Below are 18,906 nucleotides of genomic sequence, written 5' to 3'. Positions count from 1 at the left end.
CAGGGCGGGTATCTAGCATTTCTCTGCCAAGGTTAGTTGCCTCCTCCTGTGTGGTGGTAAATGGGGCAGGAACTGTTCTTGCTCATTCAGGGGGGTTTTCCCTTCTGCTCCTTGGATAAGTGTTTGCTGTAGGGCCGTGTGAGAGACAAATTGCCTCCAGATACAGGAGGCAGGCGGAAGACATTAGATTTATTTGAGAGGGACAGCATAGTCTATCACTACAGAAGTAAGCAATCTCTCGGCGCAGGTGCGTAAAAAACTGCCAATCTCTCCTGGAGGGGCGGGACTACCTTGGGCCGTGGGAGGGGGAGGGTTAGTGTGGCCTTCTCACTGAACCTGATTGGCCTGAGCGAACAGAGAGAACAGGGGCGGGGCTTGATCCCGCCGGGCGCCTGCCGCGTTGGACGCCGGGCAGCCCCGCGGAAAGGCCACGCCCTAGCCCCACAATGCACTGCGGGCCGCGTCACTCGGAGCGGCGGGTCCCAGCTCTACAGGTATGGCCCGGCCCCTCCCAGTCCTCGTTCCTCTCCTCTCGGGGTCGCTGGAACCCCTGGCTGGCCGCTTCCCTCACTCTCCCCGCCTCCCGCCACGGCCCTAACCCTGGATCTTGTGCCTATAGACCTACCCCAGGGCAGGAACCAAGCCCGTGCCGTGGTGGTGGGAGCCGGGTGTCTTTGGAGCCTAGTCGCAGGAAGTTCGTCCCCTTCGACTTGCTGGGTGTGTGGGGCCACGCGGGTGGCGGTTGCCCCTAGGCTGACCTGCCCTGAGTATGGGGCAGCCCGGGCAGGGGGGGCGAGGGGATGGGACAGTCGCTCTGGGATGCCAGGGCCGGGGGGCATTCCCTGGCACCCAGGTGTCAGAAACACCGTGGTCCTCCTAGGCTGCTTAGATGCCCTAGAGAGCTTGACGTGGCATTTCCTATTTCTTTTAGGCAGGGTGGGATTTGAATCAGTGGCTCACTTTGCGTTTTGTGGGAATTGAGTGAGCATTGAGCCCAGCGATTTGCCCGCTTTGGCTCTCGGTAACCTCTGAAAGCCCTGTTAATGGCACTTTGGGAACGATGTGGCAGACAGAGCAGAGCAGTTGGCTTGACAGGTGGAAGAGGGCTCCAAAATAGGAGGCCGAGCCCCAGCCGACTAGAATCCCTCAGCCAGTGAAAGCTGCTTTGAACTTTTCTGTTGCTTCTTAGTTTCCTGGGTCATCCACCTGGGGGCAATGGGCGAGCTTGAGAAAATTCCCTCCTGTTCAGCCAATGCAGACAGAGCCCAGGGTGTAAGTGTCAGCCACCCATCTGGAGATGTTGGGATCCCAGGTTGAACAGCCACTTTTTAAAACTCTGAATCACATTCCTGGTTACTGGCATTTGCTCATGTGGTGAGATTATAAGGAATTAGGCAGTACCTTAAATAGTACCTACAATTTGTGGTATATGACTGTTGTAGTTCAGTATTTGAATCAGACTTCTATGACCAGACCCTAAGTTAATGGGACATCTGGGCATGTCCTATGTTGAGAACCATGATCTCAGTTTAGTGCTTCTTTTGATGTATGATTAATTGTTTAAAATCTAAGTGTATTTTTAAATCTAAGTGATTTATGAAAAAAGCCCAGGTCTTATCAAAAGGGGGTGCCTGTAATCTTTTTATGTAGCTGAGTAAGAATCATGGATATATTGAGAGGCACTGTTTTCATAGGGTGGTTAGAGTCAGACCTGGGTTTAAATCGGTCACATTCAATCCCTAGTTTAGGGATTGAATAAATTACTTAACCCTTCTGAGTTTGAATTTCCTCCAAGGTAAAATGGAACTGATAATACCTGTCTCAAAGGTTATCAAAAGGCTTATATGAGGTAACGTGTATAAAGTGCCTGGTAAATAGAGGGCAGTCAGTAAATAATAATAGCAAACACTTAATAATGTACTTTTATTCTCCAAGGCAATGTTTCAGGTTCTTTACATGTTCCTGTGAGGTAGATACTATTAGTATCTTTAAAATAACCCTAAGAGATAGATACTATTAGTAGCCACAATTTACAGGTGATGAAATTGAGTATAGAAAGACAAAGCTTGCCTAGGTTTACACAGTACTGTATGGTGGAGCCAGTTGTTGAACCCAGGTAATCTGGTTCCAGAGTCCATCCTGTTAAGTAACATACTATGCTGCCTCTTGAAGAAAATGTAAACTGGTCTTTTATTGGGTTGTTGGAAAAGTCATGACTCATTTTTGCAACGAAAAGCATAGAAAAAATATGTCATGACTTTTTCGACAACCCAATATTATTATTCCAAAATGAATAGCTAGATTCTGTATCACTGGGTTCTTGCCCCTTGTTGGTTTTAGGAGGTTGGTGTCGTATAGTGATGTAAAGATACAAGAAACTTACGTTGGCAGTGTGATATTGAGAAAGGGAGCCTCTCGTTTCCTCATCTGTAAAATGAAGGTTATATCTACCTCACCGTTTGTCAACTACGAGGTGTTACGCAAATGTCGAGGGCCCTGTTCCTAGATGTGGGTGTAATCTATGGATCCTGAGGTCCACACATACTGTGCTGTGCAAACACCTGTAATAGCAGTATCACAGGCTGCTGGAGAGGTTGTGGGGAGAAGCAGGGAAGAGCAAGCTGCAAAATAAATTCCGGTTGTCCTTGGTACCCATTCCCCTTTTCCTCTTCAAGCTCTGTTTGCCTTCCTGCTAATCAGTGGCTGTGTCAAGACCTTCGCTTTTCTCTCGATCTTTCCCCCACCCTGTGCAGCACAGTTAGTATAGCTTTCTCCCCAAATGACATCCCCCCAATTCTCACAGATCTCTGTTAGCACTTTTAATAAAATAATACGTACCAAGGTAGTATTTCCCAAATCTTGGTACCATAAAATATGCAAGATAATTTGAGTGATAAGCAGATGAACATTTAAAAAGAATTCTCCAGAACTTTCACATGCATTTGAATGAAACCCCAAAAAGTTCTCTACTTATTTTAATTTATATTAGGAGAAAAACCTAACACCTCAAAATGGATTTCACAGATGCTAAGGATAAGACAATAAATACGTCAAATGAAAGACCTATATTAGATAAATAATAGTACGGGTGGGATGCAGATATGGTAAGAATTCTGAAAATGGTATTATTTGGATGACTGGAGTTTGGGAAATAATTAACTAAAATAAAATAAGAGTGATTAACCCAATATGAATTTTTTTTTAATCTTAAAAGAGGCATTTATGAAAGCATATTGCTAGAAAGTAGATATAAAATGTACTTATATGTTTGGTTTGTTTATTACTTTTTGAGAGTTTGCCTTCCTGGTACCTTGGACCCACAGTTGTTACCCCACAAGGTTGTGAAGAAGAAAAGTCAGCATCTTGTTATCTAAAAGGTTGCTAACCACTGCTATAGCGGTGTGGTACTATGAGAGTTTCTTTTCTTTGGCTTTTACATAAATATTTATGTAAAAATATCCAGACCTATCTAGATTCCAGTTTGGGCTTTTTCTTCTAGCAGTTGCTATTGGGGAGAGGATACACAGATCCCCGTGAGTTTTCCGCACTGTCTAAAGGCATATGTAATATTTTTCCAGGGTTAAAGGCGAGGGAAAATGGACCAGTGGCCTAAAAATGTATCTGTGGCCCTGATAAAACGACTACTGCTCCTAAATTGTCACTCTAAATCTATCACTCTAATTGGCAAGTTCTTAACCTCTTGTTTTCCCAGTTCCCACTGACTCTTTCCCAACCACCACCTTGCTCTAAGGATACTTACTCTAAGGATACTCTAACCCTAGCTTACCCTCGATGTGGACAGATTCCACTTTCTACTAGCACATTCCAGATGAGAGTTTTTTGGTTTTGTTCTTTAAGGAACTGCATTAAGAATCCATGGTAAAAAGAAAAAAAAAAAGGGTGGGTAATATTTATCGAGTTGATAGAGGAGAGATTGCTTATCCCTAAGGTGATTGAAGTCTGTTTACAAATTAGTCAAGCCTGGCATTGCTCATTGGACAGTCATCTTTTTTTTTGCTAGGTTTGGATGCTATGTCAGTTGACTCTGGGAGGAAGACTTTTTCTCAGAAAAGTCTTATTTACTGATAATAGAAACAGTTTTCTGACAACCTTTTAAGAATTTTGACATGGAATATCACTATTTTTGGTCACAAGCCTAAAGTTGTATATTAGGAATATCTGAAATAAGTTTGTCTAACTGCAGTTTTCCAATTAGTAAAGTGGTGTGCAACACAGTTTGCATTTTTTTATCTGAATTTCTTTAATTCTGGACTGATGCTTCTTGATGGTAGGAACTATGTAGACCTAATGTCTGGCATAGTCCCTGGCATATAGTACATACTGTTAAAAACAAAATTCAGCAGAATCAATTGGAAGATCTAATTGGCTTTATTAAGTGAGTCATGAGTCTTGCAGGTTATACACAATGGAAGGTTTTTATAGGCAGAAAGAGAGTGGGACTAAAAAAGGTAAGAGTAGATTATTTTAAACAGGGAATGGCAGAGGGTCTTACCAGGCAGATTACCTCACTAGTGGATTAGGAAATTCCAGAGTGGTTGGTTTAAAATTCCACACCTGGGAGAGGCTGAAACTGCACAGTTCCCTTAGGTATTTAATCTAGGTTTATTAGCATGGGCTTTTAACACAAGTGATGCCATTTTGGGCCTGTGGCTCTTCTTTTTAACAGTGCTCAATAAATGCTACATGAATGGTATTGACAGGTTGGTATTCTTTTCTCAGTGTATGTTTTAGGAAGTATGAATCTTATCTTTGTGTCTTTCAATTCATAAAGAAGAAAAGAGTAACTTTGAAGATTACGTGAAAGTCGGCACTCTATAATAATTCTGTTGGGATCCTAAAAAGATCAGGCATAAAAGAATGTACTCTGCTTTTAAATACTAAGTATATGGATGTTTGGAAACTATAGATCACAACCCTGCCCTCATGTTAATTCCTGGAGTAGTCCTTGTATTGCAGTATACTTCTGTAAAGACAAAAGTTTTATATTTAAATAATAAATAGTTAAGGATATGAAGTAAGACATTTGCCTACTTTCTTACATTTAGGCTAAATGTAGCAATTGTGGTTTAAATAACACATGTTAACAATTTTCAAAAGGGGATTATAGTATGGATATTATCCCTTGAGGGATCTCAGCTTTCTCTTTTTACTGCTTTTAGAATAGAAAAAAAATTACTTGGATAGTCATGTTGGAACTTCAGTTGAAAAGGATAGATGTTAATTCTTCTTTGAATGTTTGCTAGAATTCACCCGTGAAGCCACCTGGTCCAGGATTTTTAGTATGTGGGTAGTATTTTGATAGCAGATTGAATTTCATTTGTAGAGCTAGGTTGGTTCAGATTTTCTGTTTCTTCTTGATTCAGCCTTGGAAGATTGTATATTTCTAGGAATTTGTCCATTTCTTCCAGATTGTCAAATTTGTTAGCATATAATTGTTTGTTGTATTTTCTTTGTATTTCTGTAGTGTCAGTTGTCACTTCTTTCATTTCTGATTTTATTTACTCGGGTCCGCTCTCTTTTTTTCTTGAGAGTCTGGTTGAAGTTTTGTCAATTTTGTTGATTTTTTTCAAGGATCCAGCTCTTGGTTTCATTGATCTTTTGTGTTGTTTTTTTTAGACTGTATATCATTCATTTCTGCTCTTATCTTTATTATTTCCTTCCTTTTACTCACTTTGGGCTTTGTTTGTTCTTTTTCTAGTTCCTTTAGGTGTAAGGTTAGATTGAGATTTTTCTTGTTTCTTGAGTTGGCCTGTATTGCTATGAATTTCCATCTTAGAACTGCTTTAGCTGTATGTGTCCCATAGATTTTTGAGTCATTGTGTTTTAATTTGTCCCAAGGTACCTTTTGATTTCTTTCTTGATCTCATTGTTAACCCTTTCATTGTTTAGTAGTGTGTTATTTAGCCTTCACTTGTTTGTGTGTTTTTCAATTTTCTTCTTAAATTTATTGAGACTTGTTGTGTGGTGGCCTACCATGCAGCCTATCCTGGAAAATGGTCCATGTGCACTTGAAAGAATGTATATTTTGTTGCTTTTGGGTGAAATGTTTCAAAAATTTCAATTAAATCCATCTCGTCTAATGTGTCATTTAAGGCCACTGTTTCCTTATTGATTTTTTGTCTGGATGATCTATCCATTGATATCAATGTGGTGTTAAAGTCCCCTGCTATTACTGTATTACTGTTGATCCCTTTATGTCCATCAATATTTGCCATATATATATATGTATATATATATAATTATTAACTTTTTTTATTAGTTTCAGGTATACAAAACAATGCAATAGTTATCCTTTTCACCCCTCACAAAGTGACAACCCCTCTCCCCTCATCCACTGTCCTCCCACCCCCGATATCATACATATCTATTACAATTCCATTGACTCCATTCCCACACTATATTCCACATCCCATGACTATATATATATTAAATTATAGTTGACATATAATATTATTCAATAGCAGCTTCAGATGTACAGTGGTCAGGCCTCTACACCCTCCATGTTAAATATTAACAAGACATGAGTCCATCTGGCCCCCTAAAAAATATTTACAACATTATTGATTATATTCCCCAAACTGTCATTTCTATCCCTGAGGCAATATTGTAGTTACCAATTTATGTTGTCTCATCCCTTCCTCTTCTCCCTCATCCTCACCCCCGCCCATCTAGCAACCCTCAGTTTTTCCTCTGTGTCTCTGAGACTATTTCTGTTTACATTACTCATTTATTCAGTTCTTTAGATTCCACATATAAGTGAGATCATATGGTATCTGTCTTTCTCTGACTTATTTCACTTAGCATAATGTTCTCTAGGTCCATCCATATCGTTGCAAATGGTACGATTTCCTTCTTCTTTATAGCTAAGTAATATTCCATTGTGTAAATTACCACAGTTGCTTAATCCAGTCGTCTACCGATGGGCATTTCGACTGTTTTGAAGTCTTGGCTATTGTAAATAGTGCTGCAGTGAACATAGGGGTGCATATATTTTTTCGAATTATGCTTTATATAGTTAGGTGCACCTATGTTGGATGCGTAAATGTTTACAAAGGTTATATTCTTATTGGATTGATCCTTTTATCATTATGAAATATCCTTTGTCTCATTATAGCCTTTCTTTTTAAAGTCTTTTTTGTCTTTTATAAGCATTGCTACTCCAGGTTTTTTTCATTTCTAGTTGCATGAAGCATCTTTTTGCATTTTTTAACTTTCAAGTCTGTACTTGTCTTTTGATCTGAAGTGGGTTTCTTGTATGCAGTATATGTATGGGTTTTGTTTCCTTATTCATTCAGTCACCTTGTGTCTTTTTATTGGAGTATTTAATTCATTTACATTTAAAGTAATTATTGATATGTATATAGTTATTGCCATTTTAATCATATTTTTATGTTTCTCCTCCCCCCTCTTCCCCTTCTTTTCCTCCCTTTAACATTTCTGGTAATACTGGTTTAGTAGTGAAGAGCTCCTTTAGCTTTTCTTGTCTAGAAGAAATATGCATTTCTAACTAAACATCCAATGATTTTTATACAAGCTAAATTTTGAAAACTGTATATGTTTTACCAAAGTTTGACTGTTTACCTGATTTCTTTCACACTCAGGCCTATGTAGTCCTATCTATTTTTGTAAACCATGACCAGAATCTAATAAAATAGGCTGTTATTTTTTACTTTCTGGTAAAAAGATTGAGAACAGTACTAAAACCAGTATTCCTTTAGCTTTAAGATTTATTTTAAATAAAAAAAAATTTTCTGAGCCAGCCGAGTGGCACGTTGGTTAGGAGTTGGCTTGGGACACCAGCTCTGAGCAGCAGGGCCCCGGTTTAGATCCCACATGGGCCAGTGACACTGTGCCCTCTACAGCTAAGATGGTGAACAATAGCTCTACCTGGAGCAGGGCTGCCATGAGTCGCCGGCGATGGCGTAGGCTGCAGTGGGGCTGGAGGGCAGCAGGTGTGAGCTTTTGTGGGCTGCCGTGAATGGCCTTCTGATGGCCAGTGAGTGACTGCCTCATCCGAGAAGAGCGTAATGATATTACCAACATTGGCCAGTGAAGCGACGTCCTCCACAACTAGACTGAAGAACTAAAGGACAGCAACTTGTCTGTTCCCCTTCACAGATTCCGCAACGCTGTTCCCCTCTAATTCCCCAATAAAATCTTTAAAAAAAAAAATTTTTTTTTTCTGGGTATAAAAGTAATGTATGTCCATTGTGAAATATTATGAAAATTTAGGAAATTTAGGAATAATAATCACCTATTTCCTGGGTATAAGCATTATTCTAGTTTTGGTATGTTTTCTTCCAGTATCTGTTTCTCCATTCATTCTTCCCTTCTTCCTTCTCTTTATCTTCCTGGAAAACAACATTTACAGTTTTTATCCTTCCTTTTTTTTTCTACCAAACATGTAAGCATTTTACCACATTATTAAACTATTTTTCACAAACATAACTTTTAGTTTCTGCATTATATTCTGTCATATGGATGTACTGTCACAGGGGGTGTACCATCCCCATTAGTGGATGTTTAGGTTGTTTTCAGTTATTGCTGTTAAATTTTCTGTTTAAATTTTGTTCGGATCTGCTTGCTTTCAGTAGGTAGAGTTATATTTTACTTTTTTGTGTGTGGACAAAGGGCATAAGTATTTTTAAACTCGGTAAAATATTGCCAAATTGTTATGAGAATGATGTTTATTCCATTATTTACTTTCATGTGTGAGAATGCCAGAAAGAAGCAAGTATTCTTTTTTTTTTTAAGCTAATTTGTTAGGGAAAGCATAGGAAGTCATCATTTTAATTAGTATGTTTTGAATATTAGTGAGTTCAACATTCTTACACTGTTTATCAGCTATGGCTTTAATTTTTTTTCTAACCCAGATTGTTCATTTTGTTTTAGGTCTCCTTTGCCGGTTGAAATGTCTCTGATTTTGTCTGCCTCAGTCCTCCGTGTCAGAGATGGACTGCCACTTTCTGCATCTACTGACTATGAACAAGGCACGGGCGTACAGGAGTGTAGGAAGTATTTTAAAATGCTTGCGAGGAAACTTGCTCAGCTTCCTGATAGGTGCACACTGAAAACTGGACATTATCACATTAAGTAAGACTTTAGTTTGCTTCATGAAAATCACTTGCTTAGTGGTTGTGATTTTAATGAAATTTAAGTGGTTACAATAGAAATTTGTGTTTGTTTAGTTTAGGAAAACTTGTTAAGTCAAGAATCATGTGGTTCTGAACTTTTACTGAATAGTAGTCATCACTTTATCACCCTTTTTGGAGTTTCTCTGTGTTCATATCTGGCTTTAGAAAAGTTTATAGTTTTCCAGATCACAGATATTTCATCATATATGTTGATCACTTGGTATTTATTTGTGTTCTTACATGCCTAGGCAAACTGAAATGGGAAATATAAAAAATCTTACATGCTACCTGCCCTCAAAGAACTTATGAAGTTTACATTCTAGTGATAGGGGATAGCATTCATCACTATTTATTGTATATAAAGAAAGTAAAACTGGGCGACGGGATAGAGAGTGATTTTATGGTGGTCAGGGGCCTGAGAGGGTGACATTGGAGCAGAGACCTAAAAGATGAGAAAGAGGCAGTTACATGAAGGATGCTATGGATGAAGAGTAAGGCAGAGATAACAGCCAGTGTAGAAGGCCTTTGATACAGATCAAGGACTAAAAGAAAACCAGAGATGCTGAGCAATATGGAAAATTAATAGAGCGGCAGGAGGTAAGGTTGGAAAGGTAGGAATGAGACAGGTTATGTAGGGCCTTCTAGGCTGTGAGGAGTTTGGATTGAGTCTAATGGAATAAGAATCCATTGGAGAGTTTTAAGCTGGAGAGTTACATGATCTGATTTTGGCTTTGAGTAGATCATTCTGGCTGCTCTGTGAAGAATGGGCACTAAGAAAAAAAGAGTGGAAGCAGAGAGATCATTTAGGAGACTCTTAGAAAAGTTCAGGCAAAGGTAACTTGAACAAGGTTGATAATGATAAGTGATTGGATTTGGGCTGTATTTGGGGGAATAGCACCAACAAACCTTCATGAATTGAAGTGGGATGTGAGGGAAAGAGAAGAGCCAAGAGTCACTTCTAGATTTTTGTCCTGAGGAGCTGGATCGATAGTGGGGCTGAAATGAACAAGACTGGAAGATAAGTGTCTCAGTGGTAAAAACCAAGAGTTCTGTTTGGACATGTTAATTCTGAGATGCCCATTATACATCCAAGAGATACTGTTAGGTAGGTAGCTTGATGTGTAAGTCTGAAGTTTAGTGAAGGACAAATATGGAGATTTAGATTTGGGGGTCAGCTTACCGTTTGTAATTAAAACCATGGGAATAGATAAGACCACCTTGGAGAACATACACATGAAATAATTAGAGCACAGTTAACTCCTGAGCAGTTTGATACTGATTGTGCACACAGTACAAAATCAGATAAGAACAAGGTCCGGTGTAGGATATAATGAAGGGAGAGCTTCATTACTGAGATAAGATATGAGCCATGTCCTGAAGAAATAGTAAGATTTGGCTAAGGCAGAGAGGAGGGCATTCCAGGTATAGGGGGAGAGGCAGAATAATAAAGAATGTGACTCAGCATGGTAGTTGCATTAACCTGCTTGGCCTCGTGAAGTGAATGGTGATTTAAGGATAGTTGTGGGAAATGTGATATAATTAGTATGGGGCCAGATCCTGGATTTCCCTGAAAGTTCAGATTGAGAGATGTCACTTTGGTGTAATAGGTTATAGGAAGCTGTTACTGCAGGTTTGAGAGAAGTGACACTAGAATATAGGGTGAAATGGAAAGTCTTAAGAGGAGAGAGGTTAACATAATTAGGGCCTGACCTGATAAAATACAAGTGCAAATAAAAAAGAAAAATGCCAACCATAAAGACACTTCAAAAGAAGAAACAATAAAGCCTGATAAGGTGGAATACCAGAGATGAGGAGAAGGAAGGCACAAAGATGACTGAAATCTTGGAATTGGACAGAATGAGGTCTTTGGAAAGGATTGCTTATGGGCGGATGAGGAAGAAGAGCAAGCTAATGAAGCTCCGTTCTAATTGAGATTATGACAAGGCAGTCCAGTCGATGTGGAATAGAGATTTTGGAATCATATGGAAGTTGAAACTGTGAGGGTCAAAATGCCCACTGAGTTTCTGAGAGGCCCAGAATAGAACCTTAGTTAATGTCTATAATTACTTGGGTCACCTGGGTAATGGTAAAATAATGAGCTGTTATCTTTAATTGGGTTTTCTGAGGGTTTAACTGGAAAATGGCGGCGGTGGTGGTGAATGTATCTATTGTAAAATGATGTCTTAGCCTACTCTTCAATGTTTTGGAGAAAAAAAAAACTTGACACATTTTAATATTTAATACACAGGCTCTTTTAGTGCCCTGGATAACTATTTTGAGTTTTAGTTATTGATATTGTATAGTGCTGTAGATGGATGTCAACATAATAGAAGATTTGCTTGAATCTGGATTTGCTTAATTCTGGCAGATATCTGGACTTAAGAAAAAACAGCACACCCACAACTTTTTTGCAGATGTTTTTTGTTCCTCTACCTTGCTCTCTTAAAAGAAGAGTAGAATGTAGTAACAGTTTTTTATTTATTTTAATTTTTTAATTTTTAATTTTTTTATTGTAATTTATTCTTTTAGCTGAGCCATCCTGCCACCTGTTGGCAGCTCAGCGGCAGCTCAGCTTGGGCCGGGAATCAAACTGCCAACCCTGTTGCTCAGAGCTCACACTCTTGAGCGAGCTCTTAACCAACGGAGCCACTCGGCTGGCCTTGTAGTAACATTTTTAACACCCCTCCAATTCTGTTTGATTGTTGTGAATTTAATTAACAAAAAAATTAACTCAAGAGTACAGGTAAGAGAATCTTATGAAGGAAAAAAATAAAGGTTAGGAGAATAATAAACTGAAGTAACATTTCTTTCTGGAGATACAAACTATGTAGTCCATTCATTTGTTAGAAAGTGCTACAAATATTGCTTTGAGCTTCCTTGTGGCCAAAACAAAGAGGATAATGGATCATTTGCAGGATTCACAATGTTCATTGGGTCAAAACGTTGCCTTTCATGTTACTGAGATTTTAGGTATGTAGCATTCTTCCAGCATCCATAATAATAAGCTTTTTAATGACTTTTTACCTTGTAATATTTCTTACTGTAAGCAAATGGCAGGATGCAAAAAGCAATTTTAGAAGAAAATTTAGGAGTGGGATGAATCAGCAGAGGTATAATCTGGACTGATCTAAGATTACAATTTAGAAATGTCTAAAGAAAGAAATAGGTTACATGGCTTTCAGAACCACTGATGGAAAAGCCTCTATGCATGTTATTTTTGTAGCCAAGTTTGAAAAAAGGATTAAACTACAGAGAATTTTTAGTTCTACTTCTTGACAAGCAACTGGATTTTTTGTATTTTAATCATTAGAGGCCTTCTTCGTTGGTGTCTAATTCATTGGGGGTTTTATGCTATATGACAAATTTAGGCTGAAATATATAAAATAGGAAATTTACGTGTGTTTTGTGACTTATTTAAAATTCTCACGACACCTCTTTTTCTGACAACCATGAGTTTGCCAGATAAAACTCACACATCTGCAACAGTGGTGATGTAGCACAGCCTGACACTGGCACCAGGCTGCCAGCCTACCCTCCTAGCCCTGTGTCTAAATGCTTCTCTTTTCTTCAAAGCCCCGCTTAGAGCCTACTTCTTTTGAGTTCCCTTCTTCTTCATCACTACTATTTCTCTAATGACCTCACTTCCTTCACACATCGCCTGTAGAATTTCTTTGACTGGCCTTTTTCATAATTTTTCATTTCTGTAGCTTATCTCTTTATCTACATTGTAACTCATTGAGGTAATTGATCTGCCCTGGCTTATATTATTTTTGATTCCTCATCTCTTAGCATTGTGGTTTTTCAAATTTGTATGGAAATTGAAATGCTCTTCGCAGAATACCACTGAGAACCAAAACAAAGTAACTTAAGTGTGTAATTATGTGCTAAATCAGATGGCACCTCACATAAGATTCTAGTTGAATAGGCAGAGGAGGAAGATGAGTTTTGAGAAAAAAATTAGGAGAGTCACATTTAAAATTAAGAAAATTCCTTTAATTTTTCCTGTGTATTGGGAAAATGGTGGACTTCAGATTGTAGTGACTAAATACTCCAGTTCATCTATTGGAGTACATTCTATGGAGCATGTCTCGTGCTGGCACTACGCTTGTATGTATCATAGTAGCTGCTCAGTGAGGGATGGGTGTTTTGGGGTATGGTAGTGTTCAGAGTGCCATGGAATTAAGTCTCCATTTCCTCCAGCATTCTTCATCTTGGCTCATTGACTTTGGGGCAAGGTGTGCATAATCTAGTTTTGTGATTTCTTTTCACATTACATAGTGATATTACAGTTCCCTCTATAAAATTTTAAGGAATTCATCTGTTTTGCAAGTTGAAGAATACTTGCCTTAAACTGTCATAAATATTTAATATATAAACATATGTTACTACTTAGGAAACAACAATGACTAACACAATAATTATGAACCACATGAAAATTAAACTGTGTCATATGAGATCTTAAAATGTTAAGATTGGTTTGGGAGGTTTAAAAATCGTAGTTGTACATTTTGAAATCTCTTTAAACATTGAGACATTGATATTATGAAAAGACAAACCCCATTGGGAGGCCATTCGTACTCTATTGTGAAGTTTAGTGCAAGAAATAAAATTCCTTAGTTCTTTCACTGTGAATTCATTTGAAGTCTGATAATGATTGTGAGCTTCATAGATTCTCTCATTACCTGAGGATTCACTTTCACCATATCTGTCCCCAAACTGCTACCTCCAGCCGGGAAGGCGAGTTTAGGCTTACCTGCCTTTTGGTTTTAGTTTCTGGTAGTGCTTTTCTTTCACTCTTTGGTGTTATTCTCTGATTACGGGAGTAACAACTTCAACAATGACCCAGTACTTTTCATTGTCAGGCCCTTTACTTATGTTATCATTAAATTTCTCAACAGCTCTGTGAATGCCTAACAATACCGCTGTTTCCCATGGCTTAGGGTAGAAACACAACTCATACTAGCTTAAGAAAAAAAAGAGTATTATGAAGGCTAGGCTGGCTGCTGAGTTGGATGGAGCCAGGCACTCATGTTATCAGGCATCTCTCATTTCTCCACTCTCTCCCCTTTTGCAGGTAGGGATTCTCCACATATTAGAAAACCCTGTACAGGCAGCTCCAGGATTACTTCATTCCAGCTGAGTAACCCGTCTCCCTCCATGTTTCAAGAAAAGGACTTTATTGGCCCTGCTGTGTCATGGCCCATTTCCAGAGTAACATTGTGGAAGAGGACTGAGATACTTTTAGTTGGATCCTGACTCACATGCCCACCCCTTTGATGGGCAGCTTTGCCAAAGCCATATGAAACAGATAGTGAAATTATATACCGTATTTCCCCATATATAAGATGCACTCTTTGAAAAATTTGGGGTCTAAAAACTGGGTGCGTCTTATACAGTGGTTGTAGGTTTTTTAACTTGCATTTCCCGCTTTTTTCGTGCTTGTTTTTGCGCTCATTGTTGTAGTTTTTTTACTTGCATTTCCTGCTTTTTTACACTTGTTTTCTTTGCACTCCTTGTTTCATACTTGTTACCGGTATATTATATTAGGTTACGTTTTGCCATGTTCTGCCCAGAAATGGCTCAGAAAAGATTTCGTACAGTGTTGAATTCAAGTTAACAGTGATCCAGTTTGCAAAAGTGAATGGAAATTGTGCTGCTGAAAATAAGTTTGGTCCTCCTCCAGCTGAGAAAACAATCCGAGACTGGCTACGGGAAGAAGAAACCCTACTGAAAATGCCACGGCAGAAGACGGCCATGAGAGGCAAGTCAGCAAAATGGCCAGAGTTAGAGAGGGAATTGAAGATATGGATTGAAGAGCAAAGGGCAATTGAGTGATTCGTCCTCAGACACAGATGAGGACAAGCTAATGGTTGGGAGTTTTGACAGTGATGAGGAGTTGTATGAATTTTATGATGAATAAAACTTGAGTTCAATAACTTTATGTAATAAATTTTTTTTTCAAATTTCGGGCCCCAAAATTAAGGTGTGTCTTATACATGGGAGCGTCTCATACGTGGGAAAATACGGTAATTCCCCAAAGGGAAGGAGAGAAGGGATGCTGGGCAGGTAGCCATTACAGTGCTGCCTCCGCTGTTTTACAGCTGAGGAAACAGACGTAGGCATGTAAAGGAACTTGTTCAAACTCACAGAACTAATAAGTGGTATATCTGAACCACAGTCTTCTGGCTTCAGCATTCCCATTATTCTCAGGTAAAGAGTTGCCTCCCTTGATCCATAACCTCTCTCTTGACAGGGCACATTCCTAATTCTCCTAATTTTTTTTCACTTTTTATGGAGAGAAAAATTAACTAGGAAAGAGAATTAAGTGAAACTACCCCTCCCCCTTTTTTGATTGAGAAGTAATGAGGAACAGAGTATATGTGAAGTCTAAAATGGATGAGACAGCATTGTCTCGGTGGAGACTAGGTGTTTGGGGGGGAGGGGCATGGCGGGGGAACACAACCCACCAATAGCTACCAAGCCAAAACCACATGGGAGAAGAAAATAGCCTGTGTAGCCTACTTTCCTGTCTTGTCTCATTACTAGCCATATATATGAAAATATATGTGAATTGTTTTTTACTGTTTATTATAGTAAAATCTACAGCTTTTCAGCACCATTTGTATTAAATAGTCTGGGAATCTAATTACTCTTAAAGTACATTTTCTGTGGGAAAATGAGTTCTAGGTGCTATAAACTTCTGGAATACTAGCCACAAGTAAATAAATTATGGATTACCTATGATCGATTATCTAAAAAAGTGAGGATCTTCATTCTCTGGGGTGTGAAAGTGTTAAGGTTAGTGGGAAAGGGTGAATCAGGACATAGATTAACTGCAAAGAAGGAAATGAAGATGTCAAAGGCAAATTATGCTTGCTCTGTGTTTCAGCCAAGGCTCTGATGGTGTAATCACCTGGGGCTACTTAAAGTCATCTGATTCTCCTTTAGCTTGCTGTTATAAGTTGCTATTACTTGGCACGTTGCATATTAATAAATTTTCTTATTTAGTGTCTGAAATGGGTCTTTATTCATGGGATAACGTGTTCATGATTTAGCTCTTCACTATTGGAGGGTAATTAAAAGTTGCCCACATAAGAGACGAATAAGAGAAAATAGGAAGTTTCTGGTAGAATGCTGCACATGTTAGATACTCAGTGTTACTGAATTCTGGTTCGTATCTCCTTACTGTCCCATTGATGGCAAAATCTTGTTTTCACCTTGTTTCCTATTAGACATAGTTGGTGATAATATTCATATGGTATACTCACTTTCATAATGTCAAACTTTTTGTATATTTGAAAGTTGAAATGCTTTATTTTAGAGACTGTATTCAGTGTGGAAGATTCTATTTCGGAATTATTATTTTCCCTGTACTTAGCAATTTTAACAGTAGGTTAGAGATGGCATGTCCTACTGGAGAATTTTTCTTCACCCAGGAAAGCTTGTTCACTGGGCAAATGTGCTACAAAAGATAAGCAGGTTTTCTATGTGTAATGGTACAATTGCAGAATGAAAATTGTATGTCATGCAAATATTAATTATTACTTTCTCAATTTATAAATAGTTTGCTATATGTTTTGTCATTTAGCATGCCACAAAATGCAATTTTGTCTCCTTATCTTGTTTTGTATACCATTGTGTTAAGTGCATTCCCAGTACCATGTTGCAAGTGCCTGGCAGTCAGGGACTCTGTCTTTGGTATCAGAGTCTATAGATTAGAAATGCTAGCCGTATGCTAGGTGCTCTGTTATTTGTTGTGGGGAAGATCATTGCTTTCAGTAATTACTTAGTTTGGTGCAGCAGGCCAGAACTGTCTTAGTAATGTCAGTGTTTAATTGGTGATATGTAAAATTTTTTTGACAGTTCCTAAGTAAAATTAGAGACTGGAAGTTTAAATTCTACAACCACTTATTTATTTTGTTGGCCTTTTAGGAATCACCTGAGGTATGGCCCACCTGGATACATGATAGATTTAGCTTTCTAACAAAGTGGTTGAAACGGGTAAATCCCCCTCAGCTGGAGTTTGAATGTCTGCCAGCCTTACCTGTTCAAGACACACTTGATCCTGGAAGGCCCTAAAGAAGTTCCTAGTGTGTGTGCTGTGGAGAGGACCCAAGATAAAATGAGGCTGGATAAACTCCTTGGCCAGAAGAAAGGGAGTGGCCATAAAGACCAAACCCCAATGGTACCAAAGCCCAGAAGTGGAAGGGAAATAAAAAACAGAGGAAATTAGAGCAAAGTAGGAAGAAACAATGGTGATTTAAAAATTTTGCTCAAGCTGGAGAAAAGAGGACTCTCTCTCTCTCTCTCTCTCTCTCTCTCTCTCTCTCTCTCTCTCTCTCTCTCTCTCTGTATTAATAATGACTGTAATAATAACATACCTGTTAGATCTGTATAGCCACCTGGAGGTACTCACTGCAGAGCTGAGTAATTCTGCAGAGATCCTGAGAACATCCCTCTCTTTAAAGTAGGGGGATGTTGAAGGCGCACTGACCTGAACTCTAAAGGCTTCTGGGAGCACTGACTGGAAGAGCAGGTGAAGTTCTGCTCTTTTCTGTCATTTAGTCAAGTATTTATTGAACTTCTGCTTTGTGTAGATCCTTTGTGTAGATACTGCTGGGCTGTACAGTTATCTGTACACAATATAAGAATGAATGATGCCATCTTTTACTCATTTATTCACTAATTTATTGAGTACTTATTTTTTCCTAGACACAAAATGTTCTAGGTACTAAAAATACAGTGTTGAACCATACAGAAATCATTCTTGCTCTCACGGAGCATAGATATTAATGAGAAAGACATTACAACAAATAAACACATAAATATATTACAAATTGAGTTAGTCACGTGAAGAAAAATAACAGCTGGTATGATATAACTATAAGGGTGGGATCAATTTAGATTGTGTGCTCTGGGAGCTTAAGCTAAGTACTGAAGGATGAGTAGGGGTTAACCAGGTCAGAACTGGAGCATGGTAACGATGGGGTTAGGAACATTGCAAGTGGGAAGACAGAATTTGTGAAGCCTCAAATTGGGAGTTGGAAGACTGGGAGTGGGTTGATATCCTTAAGGATCTGAAACAGGACTGGTGTGGCTACAATGCCGAGAGGAAGGAATATAGTTACACAAGACGAAGTGGAGAAGATGGCAGGGCTTCCTGAATATCCTTCTGATACAAGTTCCAAAATCTTCAAGTTTCATTACTCTTAATTGGGGGGAAAAATAGAGACTGATTTGTAGCTTGGGAAAGCTGAAAAAATGTTGGTGAATTAGGACATAATTGGTTTAGCTGTACCATAGGCAAGTTGGTGTTGTGTTATGGAATGAATGTGGCTTTGGAAGTAGAGCTAAGTTTGTCACAGCTCTGCTGCTTAATGGTGTGTGACCTTGGGTAAGTTACTAAGTGCCCCTGAGCCTCTGGTCCTTCATCTGTAACATGGAGATAGCAGTGCCCCTTTATTGTGAGAATGAAATCAAATAACGTGTAAAGCACTTAGCAAAGGGCCTGGCTCTTACTAAGTGGTCACTAAGTTGTACCTGCTGTTGTTATCACTTCTCTTCCTCCTCCTCCTCCTCAAGGCTGAAGGACGACAGCCAGATTGTCCATAAAATGTACGCTAAGTGAATCTGATGTATTGGCTAAAGCATGCACTAACTGGCACGCGTGTTGTGATTTTAGACTAGCTCCTATGAATAGCCCTCAGTGGAATGCTTGGAGTCTTTCAGTCTGGCTCAGTGAGAATTGAAA

At 38.9% G+C, this 18,906-nt stretch overlaps 1 protein-coding gene across 2 annotated transcripts in view; it reads left to right on the top strand.

The window, feature by feature from the left end:
• The first annotated feature begins 414 nt into the window (after nt 1-414).
• The window catches only part of SEC22A (SEC22 homolog A, vesicle trafficking protein), a 68,324-nt gene continuing 49,832 nt past the window's right edge, over nt 415-18,906 (top strand). Inside the window, exons 1-2 of one of the 2 annotated variants that reach the window (XM_019652563.1) lie at nt 415-494; nt 8,914-9,114. In XM_019652563.1, coding sequence (XP_019508108.1) covers nt 8,933-9,114 — 182 coding nt within the window. In that variant the 5' untranslated portion in view covers nt 415-494; nt 8,914-8,932. Of the gene's footprint in view, nt 495-530; nt 718-8,913; nt 9,115-18,906 lie in introns of those variants that run through there. The other variant, XM_019652573.1, reaches the window with a different exon arrangement.

This window comes from Hipposideros armiger, unplaced genomic scaffold (genome assembly GCF_001890085.2).
Source record: "Hipposideros armiger isolate ML-2016 unplaced genomic scaffold, ASM189008v1 scaffold_8, whole genome shotgun sequence".
Taxonomy (NCBI): domain Eukaryota; kingdom Metazoa; phylum Chordata; class Mammalia; order Chiroptera; family Hipposideridae; genus Hipposideros; species Hipposideros armiger.
The sequence above is the reverse complement of the archived record's forward strand: the minus strand, read 5'-3'. Positions and strand labels throughout refer to the sequence as shown.